General features: G+C 35.1%; 1 protein-coding gene across 2 annotated transcripts in view; it reads right to left on the bottom strand.

The window, feature by feature from the left end:
- Positions 1-15,377, bottom strand: part of TEX11 (testis expressed 11) — a 246,857-nt gene that overhangs the window by 87,219 nt on the left and 144,261 nt on the right. For both annotated transcript variants that reach the window (XM_019428651.2, XM_019428652.2), the window contains exon 17: positions 2,815-2,917. In XM_019428651.2, the coding sequence (XP_019284196.1) occupies positions 2,815-2,917 (103 nt within the window). The remainder of the gene's footprint in view (positions 1-2,814; positions 2,918-15,377) is intronic.

Here is a 15,377-nt window from a genome sequence, read left to right as displayed (position 1 = left end):
ATTAGTTAAAAGAAAAACCATGGGATAATATATATTATGGTAAAGGTAATCAAAAGAAAGCTGGAGTAGCTATAGTAATATCAGACAAAATGGATTTCAGAGCAAAGAATATTATCAGTGACAGAAAGTTACTCTGTGATGATAAGGAGTTAATTCATTTAACTCCTTAGATAGATATTCAATCCTAAATATCTATGCATCAAATAACAACATATCAAAACACAAAGAACAAAATCTTATAGAACTACAAGGAAAAATGAACAAATCCACAATTGTATTCAAGGATTTCAGTACCTTCTCTTAATTGATAGAACAAGTAGTAAATCAGCAAGGATATAGTACACTTTACACTATTGATCAACTTGACCTGAATGTTATAAACATCTATAGTTTATATACATTTTTCTCAAGTGCACATTGAACATTTATAAATAAAGACAATATTCTGGGTCATATAACAAGCCTCAACATAATTAAAAGTATTAAGTCACATAAAGTTATGATCTTTGACGACATGATTTCAAATTTATTACACAGCTAAACTAATTAAGACAGTGCAAAAGTGGTGTAAAGATAGATGAATAGATCAATGCAACAGAATTAAGAAACCAGAAAGAGACCCAAACACACATATTACAATTGATTTTCTTTTCTTTTCTTCTTTAAAGTTTTATTTATTTATTTTGAGAGAGAGAGAGAGAGAGAGAGCAAAAGCAGGGGAGGGGCAGAGTGACAGTGAGAAAGAGAGAATCCCAAGTAGGCTCCATGCTGCCAGCACAGAGCCCAACATGGGGCTGGGGCTCAAACTCAAGAACTATGAGATCATGACCTGAGCCAAAATCCAGAGTCGGATGCTTAACCAACTGAGCCACCCAGGCACCCCGACAACTGAATTTTTAATAAATGTGCAAAGGTAATTCAGTTGAAAAAAGATAGTTTTAAAATAAATAATGCTGGAAAAAATGATGCCGAATTATTAGATAGCCATGTGCAAAAAAATAAAAAATAAAAAATAACTTTGGTTCATACCTTAAATTAAATACAAAAATTAATATGAAATTGATCATAGAACTAACCATACACTTAAACCTATAAAATTTCTAGAAGAAAATATAGGAGAAAATTTTTGTGACCTTAGATTAGATGAAGATTTCCTAGGTATATTACCAAAAGCACAATCCATAAAACAAGAAAAAAGATAAATTAGACTGTCAAATTTCTCATGAAAGACATTGATATGAAAATAAAAATAAAAATTTGTAAAACACACCTGATAATTTATATCTAAAACATATAAAGAACTTTCAAATCTCAATAATAAGAAAACAAAGTTCCCTATATCTCAGTAACCAAAATATATTTCTTTCCTATGTTCGAGCTACTATGGTATAAGATGAATAAAACATATAGAGATGAATTAAAGAAAAAGAAAACAAAGTTCCCTATAGAAAACTGGTTAAAAGATTTATAAAAACACTCTGCCAAAGAAGATATATGGATGTCAAATATTAGACATTACAAAAATGCTAGTTAAAACCACAGTAAGATATCACTACCCAACTATTAGAATAGGTAGAAATTTTTTTAAAGGACAATTCAAAGTGCTGGTGAGAATGTAGACCAACTAGAACACTAATACATAGCTGGTTAGAATGTAAAATTGTATATCTACTTAGGAAAACAGGTTGGCAGTTTCTAATAAAGTTAAACACATATTTATCATACAACCCAAAAATCCAATTCCTGGAAATTTACCCTACAGAAGTTAAATCTGTCATCACACAAAATCTGTAAACAGATGTTTATAGCATGTTTATTCACAGTCACCCAAAATGGAAACCATCCATACTTCAAATGGGGAATGAAGAAACAAACTGTGGTACATACATACGATAGATTACTATTCAGCAATAAAAAAGAACTACGGAAACACAACAGTATGAATGAGTTTCAAATGCATTATCCTAAGTGAAAAAAAGGCACAAGAAGCTTCATATTGTATGATCCCATTTATATCACATTCTAGAAAAGGCAAAAATATTAGTTGTTCCCAGGGCTAAAAGTGGCAGGAAGGTATGACAACAAAGGAGCCTGAGTAATTTTATTGTTCTGTATCATGATTGTAATGGTGGTTACCTAACTGTATATACTTGTCAAAACAAATAGAATTATTCACAGAATTATTAATATAAACCCCACAGAATCATACACTAGTAAATTTTATTCTATATATCATCAATAAACATGGCTTTAAAAAATGGTCACAGATAACTGGGGAAAAAGTAAAAAGATTGAGCTGGTGTTATGTTTAAGAAGTAAAATTATTTTATTTTAATAGAATATGACAAAGTTTAATAGGAAATCTATTTTGGGGCACCTGGGTGGCTCTGTTCAGCGTCTGACTTCAGCTCTGGTTCATGGGTTCAAGCCCCGCATTGGACTCTGTGCTGACAGCTCAGAACCTGGAGCCTACTTCAGATTCTCTGTCTCCCTCTCTCTCTGACCCTTCCCTGCTCCTGGTCTCTCTCTCTCTCTCTCTCTCTCTTAAAAATAAATAAACACTAATAAAAAATTAAAATAAAAGTAAGCTGGAGACTTTGATTGTCTAAAACAACTCTTAACTGAATTGGGTTTACAGTATAAACTCCCTCCTATCCCAAAGCTTTGTAAACATAATTTTTAATTACATAGGAAAGCTAGAATATAGAATATACAACTCCGCTGTCTTAAAAACAATTTTTTTCCTTTAAAGTACAAAAGGATTATTATTATTTGTATTAACAGTCAAATATAATTCATAAATAACATTTATACCTCTGGTAGAGTTTTGCTCTAAAACAGCAATCTTGAATATATAAAACTGAGTGAAAATATTTGTAGGATCATGTCGTTCAGCTTCTCTCACTGATGCTCTAGCCTGAAAAAGAGAAATATTGGACCTCTTTTATAAAAGTAATAAGGAAGACCTTACCATATTTTACTAATATTATTAACATAATCACAACGGCTGAGGATACTCATCATGAAAAGATGTGATTCTAAGTAAAATTTTTAAAGAACTGTTCTCTTAAAACACTAAAGAAGCAGTGAGTTCTGCTTATGTAAATAGTGTGCATTAAATACGTCAGACTGACCCTCCTACTGAAAACAATGAAAAATGTTAGATAACATTTTTTTCTATTCCAAAGCAACTTACAAGACACTAAAACCTAAGGAAAAGTGAGGTTCCAGAGAAACAAGCAGAGAATTAAAGCCACTTTTTTTCTGGGGGCATTTATAAATCTAAACAAATGTTAGCTTAGATTTAATGAAACTCACCAGGTCAGGGAAAAAGACATCAAGACCCAAGGGATCACACTCTTAGGCTAAGGGCAAACCACAAGTAAACTACTCCTACCCACATCCCCAGGGGAGTGCAAAGAAAGTTCCTTTGGTTCTGAGAGGAACACAGCAGAATGGGGTGGGGAGAACCAATCTCTGTGGGGTGACACAGGCTTTCTCATACATTTACAGCACCAAATTACATCATAGGGGAAGCCAAAAGACCTCAAGTGATGAATGGTTGATTCATGAATGGTTGATGTTGGTCCCAAGCATCTGAAGAAGCAAGTGTAAATCCTTTCTGGGGGAAGGAAACTTCATCTTAAGCTTCAAAATGTTTCCAAAAATAATTTTTCAAGAATCATGAGTAGTAAACATAAAAAAAATCAAGCATACTAAAAAGCAAGGCACCATAAGTGAGACTCAGCAGAAACAACAAATAGCAGAAACAGATTCTCAAAATGCAGACACCAAAATTATCAAAAACTGTCCATAAAACACCTGTTTTTAAAGTTCAAGGAAATAAAAGATACATATGTATTTTTGATATATATATAGGTTGATATTCAATAGGACATTTTGATACAATACAGTGGTTGTTTCCACCTGATATCAATTCTGACTGACCACTGCCCATGCCATATTAGTTGTTACACATCTTGTATATCACAGAACTTTGTAGGAAACATAAAACACAAAATATGACCTTGATGATTTGAAAAGGAGGAACTACTTGAAATGAAAAATACAATAACCCAAGTGGAAACATAATGGATAGGCTTAATGGCAGATTAGAAACATGAGAAGGGAAAATTAATGAACTGAAAAATAACGTAAATTAGCAGAAGTGCAGTACAGACATTGAAAACATGGACAGTTAAATAAGGACTCTACTCTTAAGACAACCATTAAAAGAACTGAAACACTAAGTAATTTCCACACTGGTAGAGGGGGTTACCAGAAATTTAAAAAAAAGAAAGAGGATAGTCCTTTCAACCAATTGTGTTGGAACAGCTGGAAATCCACATGCAAACTAAAAAAAAAAAAAAAGAATCAGAACACAGATCATAAACCTTCCAAAAATTAAGTCAAAATGGGTCATGAACCTAAATATAAAACCCCAATGAACAGAACTCTTAGAAAGTAACATAGAAGAAAATTGAAGTGATCTTTGATCTGGTGATGACTCTTTATTTTTTACTTATTTATTTAAAGTTTTCCTTTAAATTCCAGTTAGTTAACAGACAGTGTAATATTAGTTTCATGTGTGAACATTCAACACTTCCATACAACACCCAGTATTCAGCACAAGTGCACTACCTAATCCCCATCACCTATTTAACCCATTACCCACCACTCACCTCTCCTATGGTAACCATTAGTTTCTTCTCTATAGTTAAGAGTCTGTTTATTGGTTTGCCTTTCTCTTTTGTCCCCATATACTCATTTGTTTTATTTCTTAAATTCCACATATGAGTGAAATAATATGGTATTTGTTTTTCCCTGATTTATTTATTTATTTATTTGTTGGTTTATTTATTTATTTACTTACTTATTTATTTTTGGGAGAGAACAAGCAGGGGAGCGGCAGAGAGAGGGGACAGAGGATCCTAAGTGGGCTCAGTGCTGACAGGTTGACAGGCTGACAGCAATGAGCCCAATGTGGGGCTTGAACTCATGAACTGAGAGATCTTGACCAGAGCCGATATCAGACACTCAACCAACTGAGCCACCCAGATGCCCCCTTTTCCCCAATTTATAATTTAGTAGTTTGTTGCTTTATTGTTGAATTCTTTGTATATTTTGGACACCAATTTTTTATCAGGTACATATTTTGCAAATATTTTCTCTCACAGTATGGCTTATGTTTTCATTCTCTTAACAGTCTTTCACAGATCAGAGGTTTCTAATTTTAATGATGTCCAACCCACACTTTATTCTTTCATGGATTGTGCTTGTGATGTTGCATTTTTATTTTTTATGTTTGTTTATTTATTTTGAGAGAGAGGGAGAGGGAACATGAGTGCTCTCCCAAAATACAAACAAACAAACAAATTGGGAGAAAGACTTGAACAGACACCACACTAATGAATACACACAGATGGCAAATAAGCACAGAAAAAGATGCACAACATTATATTTCACCAAGGAAATGCAAATTAGAACAATATCACTGTACAACTATTAAAATGGCTAAAATCTAAAACACTGACAAAAGCTAATGCTGGTGAGTATGTGGAGAAATTATACTTCTCATTCATTTCTAGTAAGAAAAAATATAGTAGAGCCATTTTGGAAGATAGTCTGGTAGTTTCTTATAAAACTAGACATACTCTCACATATGATTCAGCAACTGTCCTTCTTAGCATTTACCCAAATGAGCTGAAAGCTAATGTCCACACAAAAATCTGCATGTTAATGGTTATAGAAACTTCACTCAAATTGTGCAAACTTGGAAGCATCCAAAATATCGTTCAATAGGTTATAAAAATATATAAAATTCAGAACACCCCAATTCTGTTATGATACTGTGTAAATCACTTTTATCTCTACTATAAAAGTTAAAAACAATAATATTAAAAACAACTATAGCTATAAAAATTTGTTAACAGGTGTGCAATATAAAAGTATGTAAAGTGTGACATGAATAGCATAAATGTGGGGAGAGCAGAAGCAGAAGTGTAGAGTTTCTCTATGCATTTGAAGATAAGTAGTTAACAGCTTAAAATAGACTGTTATATCTAGAAGATGTTTTATGTAAACCGCATGATAACCACAAAGAAAAAACTCATACTACATACATAAAAGATAAACAAAAAGGAATTATAGCATACTACTACAAGAATAATTTTTATTTTATTTTTTATTTTATTTTATTTTTTAATTTTTTTTAACGTTTATTTATTTTTGAGACAGAGAGAGACAGAGCATGAATGGGGGAGGGTCAGAGAGAGAGAGGGAGACACAGAATCTGAAACAGGCTCCAGGCTCTGAGCTGTCAGCACAGAGCCTGACGCGGGGCCCGAACTCACGAACCGCAAGATCATGACCTGAGCCGAAGTCGGACGCTTAACCGACTGAGCCACCCAGGCGCCCCTACAAGAATAATTTTTAAAAACACAGCAAGAGAGGGGCGTCTGGGTGGCTCAGTTAGTTAAGTGTCTGACATCAGCTCAGATCATGATCTCATAGTTCATGAGTTCGAGCCCCACTTTGGGCTCTGTGCTGACAGCTTAGAGTCTGGCACCTGCTTGGGATTCTGTGTCTCCCTCTCTCTCTGCCCCTCCTGTGCTTGCGGTCTGTCTCTCTCAAAAATAAATAAGCATTGGGGAGCCTGGGTGGCTCAGTTGGTTAAGGGTCTGACTTCAACTCAGGTCATATCTCATGGTTCGTGAGTTCGAGCCCCACGTCAGGCTCTGTGCTGACAGCTCGGAGCCTGGAGCCTGTTTCAGGTTCTGTGTCTCCCTCTCTCTCTCTGCCCCTGCCCCACTCATGCTCTGTCTGTCTCTCTCTCTATCTCTCTCTCTCAAAAATAAATAAGCATTAAAAAATTTATAAAAATAAATAAGCATTAAAAAAAGACAGCAATAGAAGGAAAGAAATACAGGAATTAAAAACTAAGAAAATTATTAACAAAATGGGAATAGTAGGTACTTACCTATCAATACTACTTTAAATATAAATGGAAAAAATTCTCCAATCAAAAACACAGAGTGGCTGAATGGGTTTTTTTTAAATAATTTTTTTGGATGTTTATTTATTTTTGAGAGAGAGAGAGAGAGAGAGAGAGACAGAGCACGAGCGGGGGAGGGGCAGAGAGAGGGAGACACAAAATCTGAAGCAGGCTCCAGGCTCTGAGCTGTCAGCATTGAGACTGACACAGGGCTCAAACCCATGAAGTGATCATGACCTGAGCCGAAGTTGGATGCTTAACCAACTGAGCCACCCAGATGCCCCTGAATGGGTTTTTAATAATAACAATAATAATAATAATAATTATAAAAACTCCAACATTATGCTACCTACTAGAGACTAACTTATCTTTAAGGAAACACATAAACTGAAAGGACTGAAAATGATATTATATGCAAATGGTGAGGAAAAGAGCAAAAGTGGCAGTGATTATATCAGATAAAATAGACTTTAGTCAAAATTGCTCACAATAGACAAAGAAGGCCGCTATATAGTGATAAAGGGGTCAATTAATCAAGGGGATATAAAAATTGTAAATATATACACACTCAACATTAGAGCAAGGAAATATTTTTTAAAATTTTTTAACGTTTATTTTTGAGAGAGAGAGAGAGAAAGAGACAGAGCACAAGTGGGGAGGGGCAGAGAGAGAGAGGGAGACAGAATCCAAAGCAGGCTCCAGGCTCCGAGCTGTCAGCACAGAGCCCAATGTGGGGCTCAAAGCCACGAACCATGAGATCATGACCTGAGCTGAAGTCAGACACTTAACTGACTGAGCCACCCAGGTGCCCCTAGAGCAACTAAACATTTAAAACTTATATTAACCAAAAAGATATTCAACATCATTAATCATCATGGAAATGCAAATTAAAACCACAGTGAGATACCACTTCACACCTGTCAGGACGGTTAATTCAAATACACAAGAAATAACAAGTGCTGGCAAAGATATGGAGAAAAAGGAACCTTATGTACTGTTAGTTGCAATGAAAATTGGTAGCACCACTGTGGAAATCATTATGGAGTTTCCTCAAAAACTTAAAATTAAAATTACCATATGATCCAGTAATTCTACTACTGAGCATTTACCTAAAAAAGGGAAAACACTAATTTGAAAACATTACACCTCTATGCTTATTGCAGCATTATTTACAGTATATTGCAACATTATTTAAAATAGCCAAAATATGGAAACAACCCAAATGTTCATTGATGGATTAAAAAAAAAACATAGTATATATACACTGTGGAATATTACTCAGCCATAAAAATTAATGGACTCTTGCAATTTGCAATAACATGGATGAAACTAGAGAGTCTAGAGAATATAATGTTAAGTGAAATCAGTCAGAGAAAGACAAATACCATATAATTTCACTCATATGTGTTATTTAAGAAACAAAACAAAGGGGGAAAAAGGGGACAGACATTAAGAGACTCTAAATAAAGACAACAAACTGGTGGCTGCCAGAGAAAAGGTGGGTAGGGGATAAGTGAGACAAAGGTGATTAAGAGTACACTTATCTTTTTTTTTTAAGTTTATTTATTTTGAGAGAGAGGGAGAAAGAGCATGTGTGCATGAGTGAGTGGGGTAGGGGCAGAGAGCTATGGAGAGAGAGAATCCCAAGCAGACACGGGGCTCAATCTCACAAACCATGAGATCACAACCTGAGCTGAAACCAAGAGTGAGATGCTTAACTGACTGAACCACCCAGGCACCCCAAGAGTACACTTATCTTGATGAGCATTAAGACATGTATACAATTGTTGAATCATTAGATTGTACTCCCGAAATTAATATAACAATGTATATTAATTATACTTGAATTTAACAATTAATCAATCAAATGCTAACCAACTGAAGAGAGTAATAGAGAGCAATAATAAACAATAGGGGACTTCAACACCCCACTTTCAACAATGCATAGATCACCCAGGCAGAAAATTAAATAGTGGACTTGAATAACACTATAGACAAAATGGGCCTTACAAATATTTACAGAACATTCTATCCAATAGCATCAGAATATATACTTCTCCTAAAGAGCACCCAAGGATCATTCTCTAGGATAGACCATAAGTTGGGCTAGAAAGCAGGCCTTAACAAATTTAAGAAGACTGAAATTCTATCAAGTGTCTTTTCAAAACGCAATGGTAAAAAACTAGAAATAAATGACTGAAAAATGAAAAATTAATAAATACATGGAGATTAAACAACACATTCCCGAACAACCAATGGGTCAAAGAAGAAATCAAAAGGAAAATCACAAAGTATTTTGAGACAAAAGAAACTGGGAACACAGCATATCCAAGCTTATGGGATGCATCATGTTTGGCTTAGAACATGAAAACTGACACCACAGAAATACAAATGATCATAAATTATTACTATGAATAATTATATACCAACAAATTGAAAAAACTAAAAAAATGGATAAATACTTGAAACATGCAACCTATCTAGATTGAATCAGGTTGAAATAGAAAATCTGAACAGACCAGTAACAGGTAAGATTTAATAAGTAATCAAAATCTTCAAAATCAAGTGCATATGAAACTTTCTCCAGGATATGTCACATGATAGCCCACAAAAAAAGTCTTAATAAATTTAAGAATATTGAAATCATACCAAGCATTTTTTTGACAACAATAAACTGAAATAAGAGACAAAATCTGGAGTGGCTTAGTTGGTTAAGCATCTGACTTCCACTCAGGTCATGATCTCAGGGTTCCTGAGTTCCAGCCCCGCCATAGGACTCTGTGCTACAGCTCAGAGCCTGGAGCGTGCTTCGGATTCTGTGTCTCCCTCTCTACCTCCCCCCTCTGGTGCTCTGCCTCTCTCTTGCAAAAATAAATAAATATTTAAAAAATTGTTTTTTTAAAAAAAAGATAAAATCTGGAGGAAAAAGACACATGGAGGATAAACGACATGATACTAAACACATAGGTCAACAAATAAATCAAATAGGAAATCAAAACATACATGGAGACAAATAAAGAAAACAGAAGGGTGCAAACTCTTTGGAATGCAGCAAAATAAATTCTAGGAAAGAACCTTATAGTGATACAGGCCTCTGTAAAGAAACAAGAAAAATCTGAAACAAACTAACCTTATACCTAAAAGATAAAAAAAAAGAACAAGCTTAAAACTAGTAGAAAGAAGGAAATAATAAAGATTAAAGCAGAAATAAATGAAATAGTCTTAAAAAATAGAAAAGATCAAGGAAACCAAGAGCCGGTTCTTTGAAGACATAAACAAAATTGATAAACCTTTAGCCAGACTTCTCAAGGAAAAAAGAGAGACGACTGAAATAAAATCAGAAATGAGGGAAGAGAAATAAAAACTGACACCATAGAAATACAAAGGATTCTAAAAGCATATTATGAAAAATTATAGGACAACAAATTGGCCAAACTAGAATAAATGGATAAATTCCTAGAATTATATAAACTATCACAACAGAAACAGTAAGAAATAGAAAACTTGAACAGACTGATAATCAGCAAAGAAATTGAGTCAGTAACCAAAAATCTCCCAAAAAAACAAAAGTCCAAGGCCAGATGGCTTCTTCTCAAACCATTCCAAAAAAACAGAAATGGAAGAAAAACTTCCAAATTCATTCTATGAAGCCAGCATTACTCTGACTCCAAAGCAAGGAAAAGAAAAAAAAAAAACCTCCACTGAAAAATAGAACTACAGGCCAATATCCCTGATGAACATGGATGTAAAAATTCTCAATAAAATACTAACAAATTGAATCTAAAAACACATTAAAAGAATCATTCATCATGCTCAACTAGAATTTATTCCTAAACTTTAAGAGTGGTTCATTATTCATAAATCAACCAATGTGATACACCACATTAATAAAAGAAAGGATAAAAACCATATAATCATTTCAAAAATGCAGAAAAAGCATTTGACAAAATATAGTATCCATTTTTGATTAAAAAAAAACCCTCAACAAAGTAGAGAGAAATTACCTCAACATAATAAACACCATATCAAAAAATACCACAGCTAATATCTTCCTCAATGGGGAAAAACTGAGAGCTTTTCCTCTATGGTCAGGAACAAGACAGGAATGTCAAGTCTCACCACTGTTATTTAACATAGTCCTGGAAGTCCTAGCCTCAGCAGTCCAACAACAAAAAGAAATAAAAAGCCTCCAAGGGCGCCTGTGTGGTTCAGTCAGTTAAGCGTTCGACTTCAGCTGAGATTATGATCTCACAGTCTGTGACTTGGAGCCCCACGTCAGGCTCTGTGCTGACAGTTCAGAGCCTGGAGCCTGCTTCAGATTCGGTGTCTCCCTCTCTCTACCTCTTCCCCCACTCATACTGTGTCTCTCTCTCAAAATAAAATAAAGACATAAAAAATTTTTTTCAAAAAGGAAAGAAAATAAAAAGCCTCAAAATTGGCAAGGAAGTCAAACTTTCACTATTTTCAGACAACACAATACACCATATAGAAAACACGAAAAGACTCTACCCAAAAATTTGCTAGAACTGACACACAATTTCAGTAAAGTTGCCGGATACAAAATCAACATACAGAAATCTGTTGCATTTCTATACACTAAAAATGAAGAAGCAGAAAGAGAAATCAAAGACTAGATCCCATTTACTATTACACCAAAAATCATAAGACACCTAGGAATAAACCTAATGAAAAAAGTAAAAGACTTATACTCTGAAAACTACCTAACACTGATGGAATATATTATTCCATCAGTAATGACACAAAGAAATGGAAAGACACTCATGTTCATGGATTGGAAGAACAAATATTGTTAAAATGTATATATCACCCAAAACAGTCTACATATTTAATGCAATCCGTTTCAAAATACCACCAGTATTTTTCACAGAAGTAGAGCAAACAATCCTAAAATTTGTATGGAATCACAAAAGACTCCAAATAGCCAAAGCAACCTTGAAAAAGAAAAGCAAAGCTTGGAGCTATCACAATTCCATATTTCAAGTTATATTACAAAGCTGTAGTGATCAAAACAGTATGGTACTGGCACAAGATAGACACATAGATTAATGGAACAGAATAGAAAACCCAGAAATGAACCCACAACTATATGGTCAACTAATCTTTAACAAAACAGGAAAGAATATCCAATGGAAAAATGACAGTCTCTTTAACAAATGGTGTTGGGAAAACTGGACAGCAACATGTAAAAGGATTAAACTGGATCACTTCTTACAACATCATAAAAATAAATTCAAAATGAATCAAAGACCTAAATGTGAGACCTGAAACCTTAACACAGGCAGCAACCTCTTTGATATTGGCCATAAGCAACTTCTTTCTAGATATGTCCCCAGTGCAAGGGAAACAAAAAGAAAAACAACCTATTGGGACTACATCAAAATAAAAGTCTTCTGCACAGTGAAGGAAACAATCAACAGAACTAAAAGGCAACCTATGGAATGGGAGAAGATTATTTGCAAATGACATAGCTGATAAAGGGTTAGTAGCTAAAATATATAAATGGTTTATAAAACTTAACGCCCTCAAAACAAATAATCCAAGTTTTAAAAAAATGGGCAGAAGACATAAATAGACATGTTTCCATGAAAAGATGCTCAACATCACTCATCATCAGGGAAATACAAATCAAAGCCAAAATGAGATAGCACCTCACACCTGTGGGAATGGCTAAAATTATCAACACAGGAAACTATAGATGTTAGCAAGGATGCGGGGAAAGGGGAAACCTCTTACACTGTTGGTGGGAATGCACACTGGTGTAGCCACTGTGGGAAACAGTATGGAGGTTCTTCAAAAAGTTAAAAATAGAACTACCCAGGACACCTGGGCAGCTCAGTTGGGTAAGCATCTGACTTTGGCTCAGGTCATGATCTCACAGTTCGTGAATTCAAGCCCTGCATCAGGGTTTCTGCTGTCAGCATGGAGACCACTTCAGATCCTCTGTCTCCCTCTCTCTCTGGCCCTCCCGCGTGCTCTCTCTCTTTCACTCTCTCTCAAAAATAAACATTAAAAAAATAGAACTACCCTACAATCTAGCAGTTACACTACTAGGGATTTGCCCAAATGGTACAAACATACGGATTCAGTGGGGGCACATGCACCCCAATATTTATAGCAGCCTTATCAACAATAGCCAAACTATGGGAAGAGCCTAAATGTTCACTGACTGATGAATAGATAAAGAAGAATGAAGAGTGAAATCTTGCCATTTGCAACAACGTGGATGGAGCTAGAGTGTATTATGCTAAGTGAAATAACTCAGAGAAAGACAAAAACCATATGATTTCACTCATATGTGGAATTTAAGAAACAAAACAGATGAACAAAGGGGAAAAAAAGAGAGGGAAGCAAACCTCAAGAGACTCTTAACTACAGAGAACAAACTGAGGGTTAATGGAGGGAAGGGGTGGGGGATGAGCTAAATGGGTGATGGGTATTGAGGAGGGCACTTGTTCTGTGGGGCACTGGGTGTTATATGTAAGTGACAACTAAATTCTACTTCTAAAACCAATATTACACTATATGTTAACTAACTAGAGTTTAAAAATTTGAAACAAAAAAGGGAAATTATAATGTTGAAACAATGAAAGAATGGAAATATAATTTTTTAAGTTTATTAAAATTAGTCAATGATAAGAACAAAAACATTAAAATAAGATACCACCTCATACCTGTCACAATGCCTAAAAATCAACAATGTAAGAAACAATAGGTGCTGGACAGGATGTGGAGAAAGGGAAACCTTCTTATACTGTTGGTGGAAATGCAAGCTGGTGCACACATTCTGGAAAATGGTATGGAGGTTCTTCAAGAAATTAAAAATAGAACTGTCCTACGATCCAGCAATTAGACTACTACGTATTTACACAAAGGAAACAAAATACTGATTCAAAAGGATACATGCACCCCAATGTTTATAGCAGCCTTATCTACAATAGCCAAACTATAGAAAGAATTCAAATGTCCATCGACTGATGAATGGATAAAGATGTGGTAGTGTGTGTGTGTGTGTGTGTGTGTGTGTGTGTGTGTGTGTGTGTGTAATGGAATATTACTCAATCATCAAAAAGAATGAAATCTTGGGGCACCTGGGTGGCTTAGTCAGTTAAGAGTCTGACTCTTGATTTTGGCTCAGGTCATGATCTGACGGTTCATGAGATTGAGCCCTGCATCAGGCTCCTGAGCATGGAGCCTGCTTGGGATCCTCTCCCTCTCTCTCTGTCCCTCTCCCAGCTCTCTCTGTCTCAAAGTCAGTAAATAAAAAGAATGAAATCTTTCATTTGCAACAATGTGGATAGAGGTAGAGAGTATTATGCTAAATGAAGGAAGTCACAGAAAGACAAATACTGTATGATTTCATTCATAGGTGGAAAATTTAAGAAACAAAACAAACAGGTAAAGGGGAAAAAAGAGAGGGAGTCAAACCAAAAAACAGACTCTTAACTATGGAGAACAAACTGATGGTTACCAGATGGGATGTGTGTGGGAGATGGGTCAAATAGGTGATGGGGATTAAGGAATGTATTTGTGATGAGCACCGGGTGTAGCATGGAAGTGTTGAATCACTATATTATACACCTGAAACTAATATTACACTGTATGTTAACTAATTCGAATTTAAATAGAATCTTTAAAAACCTGATTTATAATTGCACTAAAAAGAATAAAATAACTAGGGATAAATTTAACCAAGGAGGTGAAAGACCTATGCTCTAAATCTATAAGACACTGATGAAAGCAATCCAAGAAGACAAACGGCGAGGATGTAGAGAAACAGGAACTCTCTTGCACTGTTGGTGGAATGCAAACTGGTGCAGCCACTCTGGAAAACAGTGTGGAGGTTCCTCAAAAAATTAAAAATAAAATTACTCTATGACCCAGCAATAGCACCACTAGGAATTTATCTAAAGGATACAGGAGTACTGATTCATAGGAGCACATGTACCCCAATGTTATAGCAGTGCTTTCAACAATAGCCAATTTATTGAAAGAGCCTAAATGTCTATTAACTGATGAATGGATAAAGAAGATGTGGTTTATATATACAATGGAATCCTACTTGGGAATGAGAAAGAATGAAATCCTACCACTTGCAGCAACGTGGATGGAACTGGAGGGTGTTATGCTAAGTGAAATAAGTTAGCCAGAGGAAGACAGATATCCTATGTTTTCACTCATATGTGGATCTTGAGAAACTTAACAGAAGACCATGGGGGAAGAGAAGGGGAAAAAATAGTTATAAACAGAGAGGGAGGAAAGCAAACCATAAGACACTCTTAAATACAAGCAACAAACTGAGGGTTGATGGAGGGGGCAGGGGAGAGGGGAAATTGGGTGATGGGCATTGAGGAGGGCACTTGTT

Source organism: Panthera pardus, unplaced genomic scaffold (assembly GCF_024362965.1).
Source record: "Panthera pardus isolate Hobbes unplaced genomic scaffold, ASM2436296v1 HiC_scaffold_27, whole genome shotgun sequence".
Lineage (NCBI taxonomy): Eukaryota > Metazoa > Chordata > Mammalia > Carnivora > Felidae > Panthera > Panthera pardus.
Note: the sequence above shows the minus strand (reverse complement) of the source record. Positions and strands in the feature narration are given on the sequence as shown.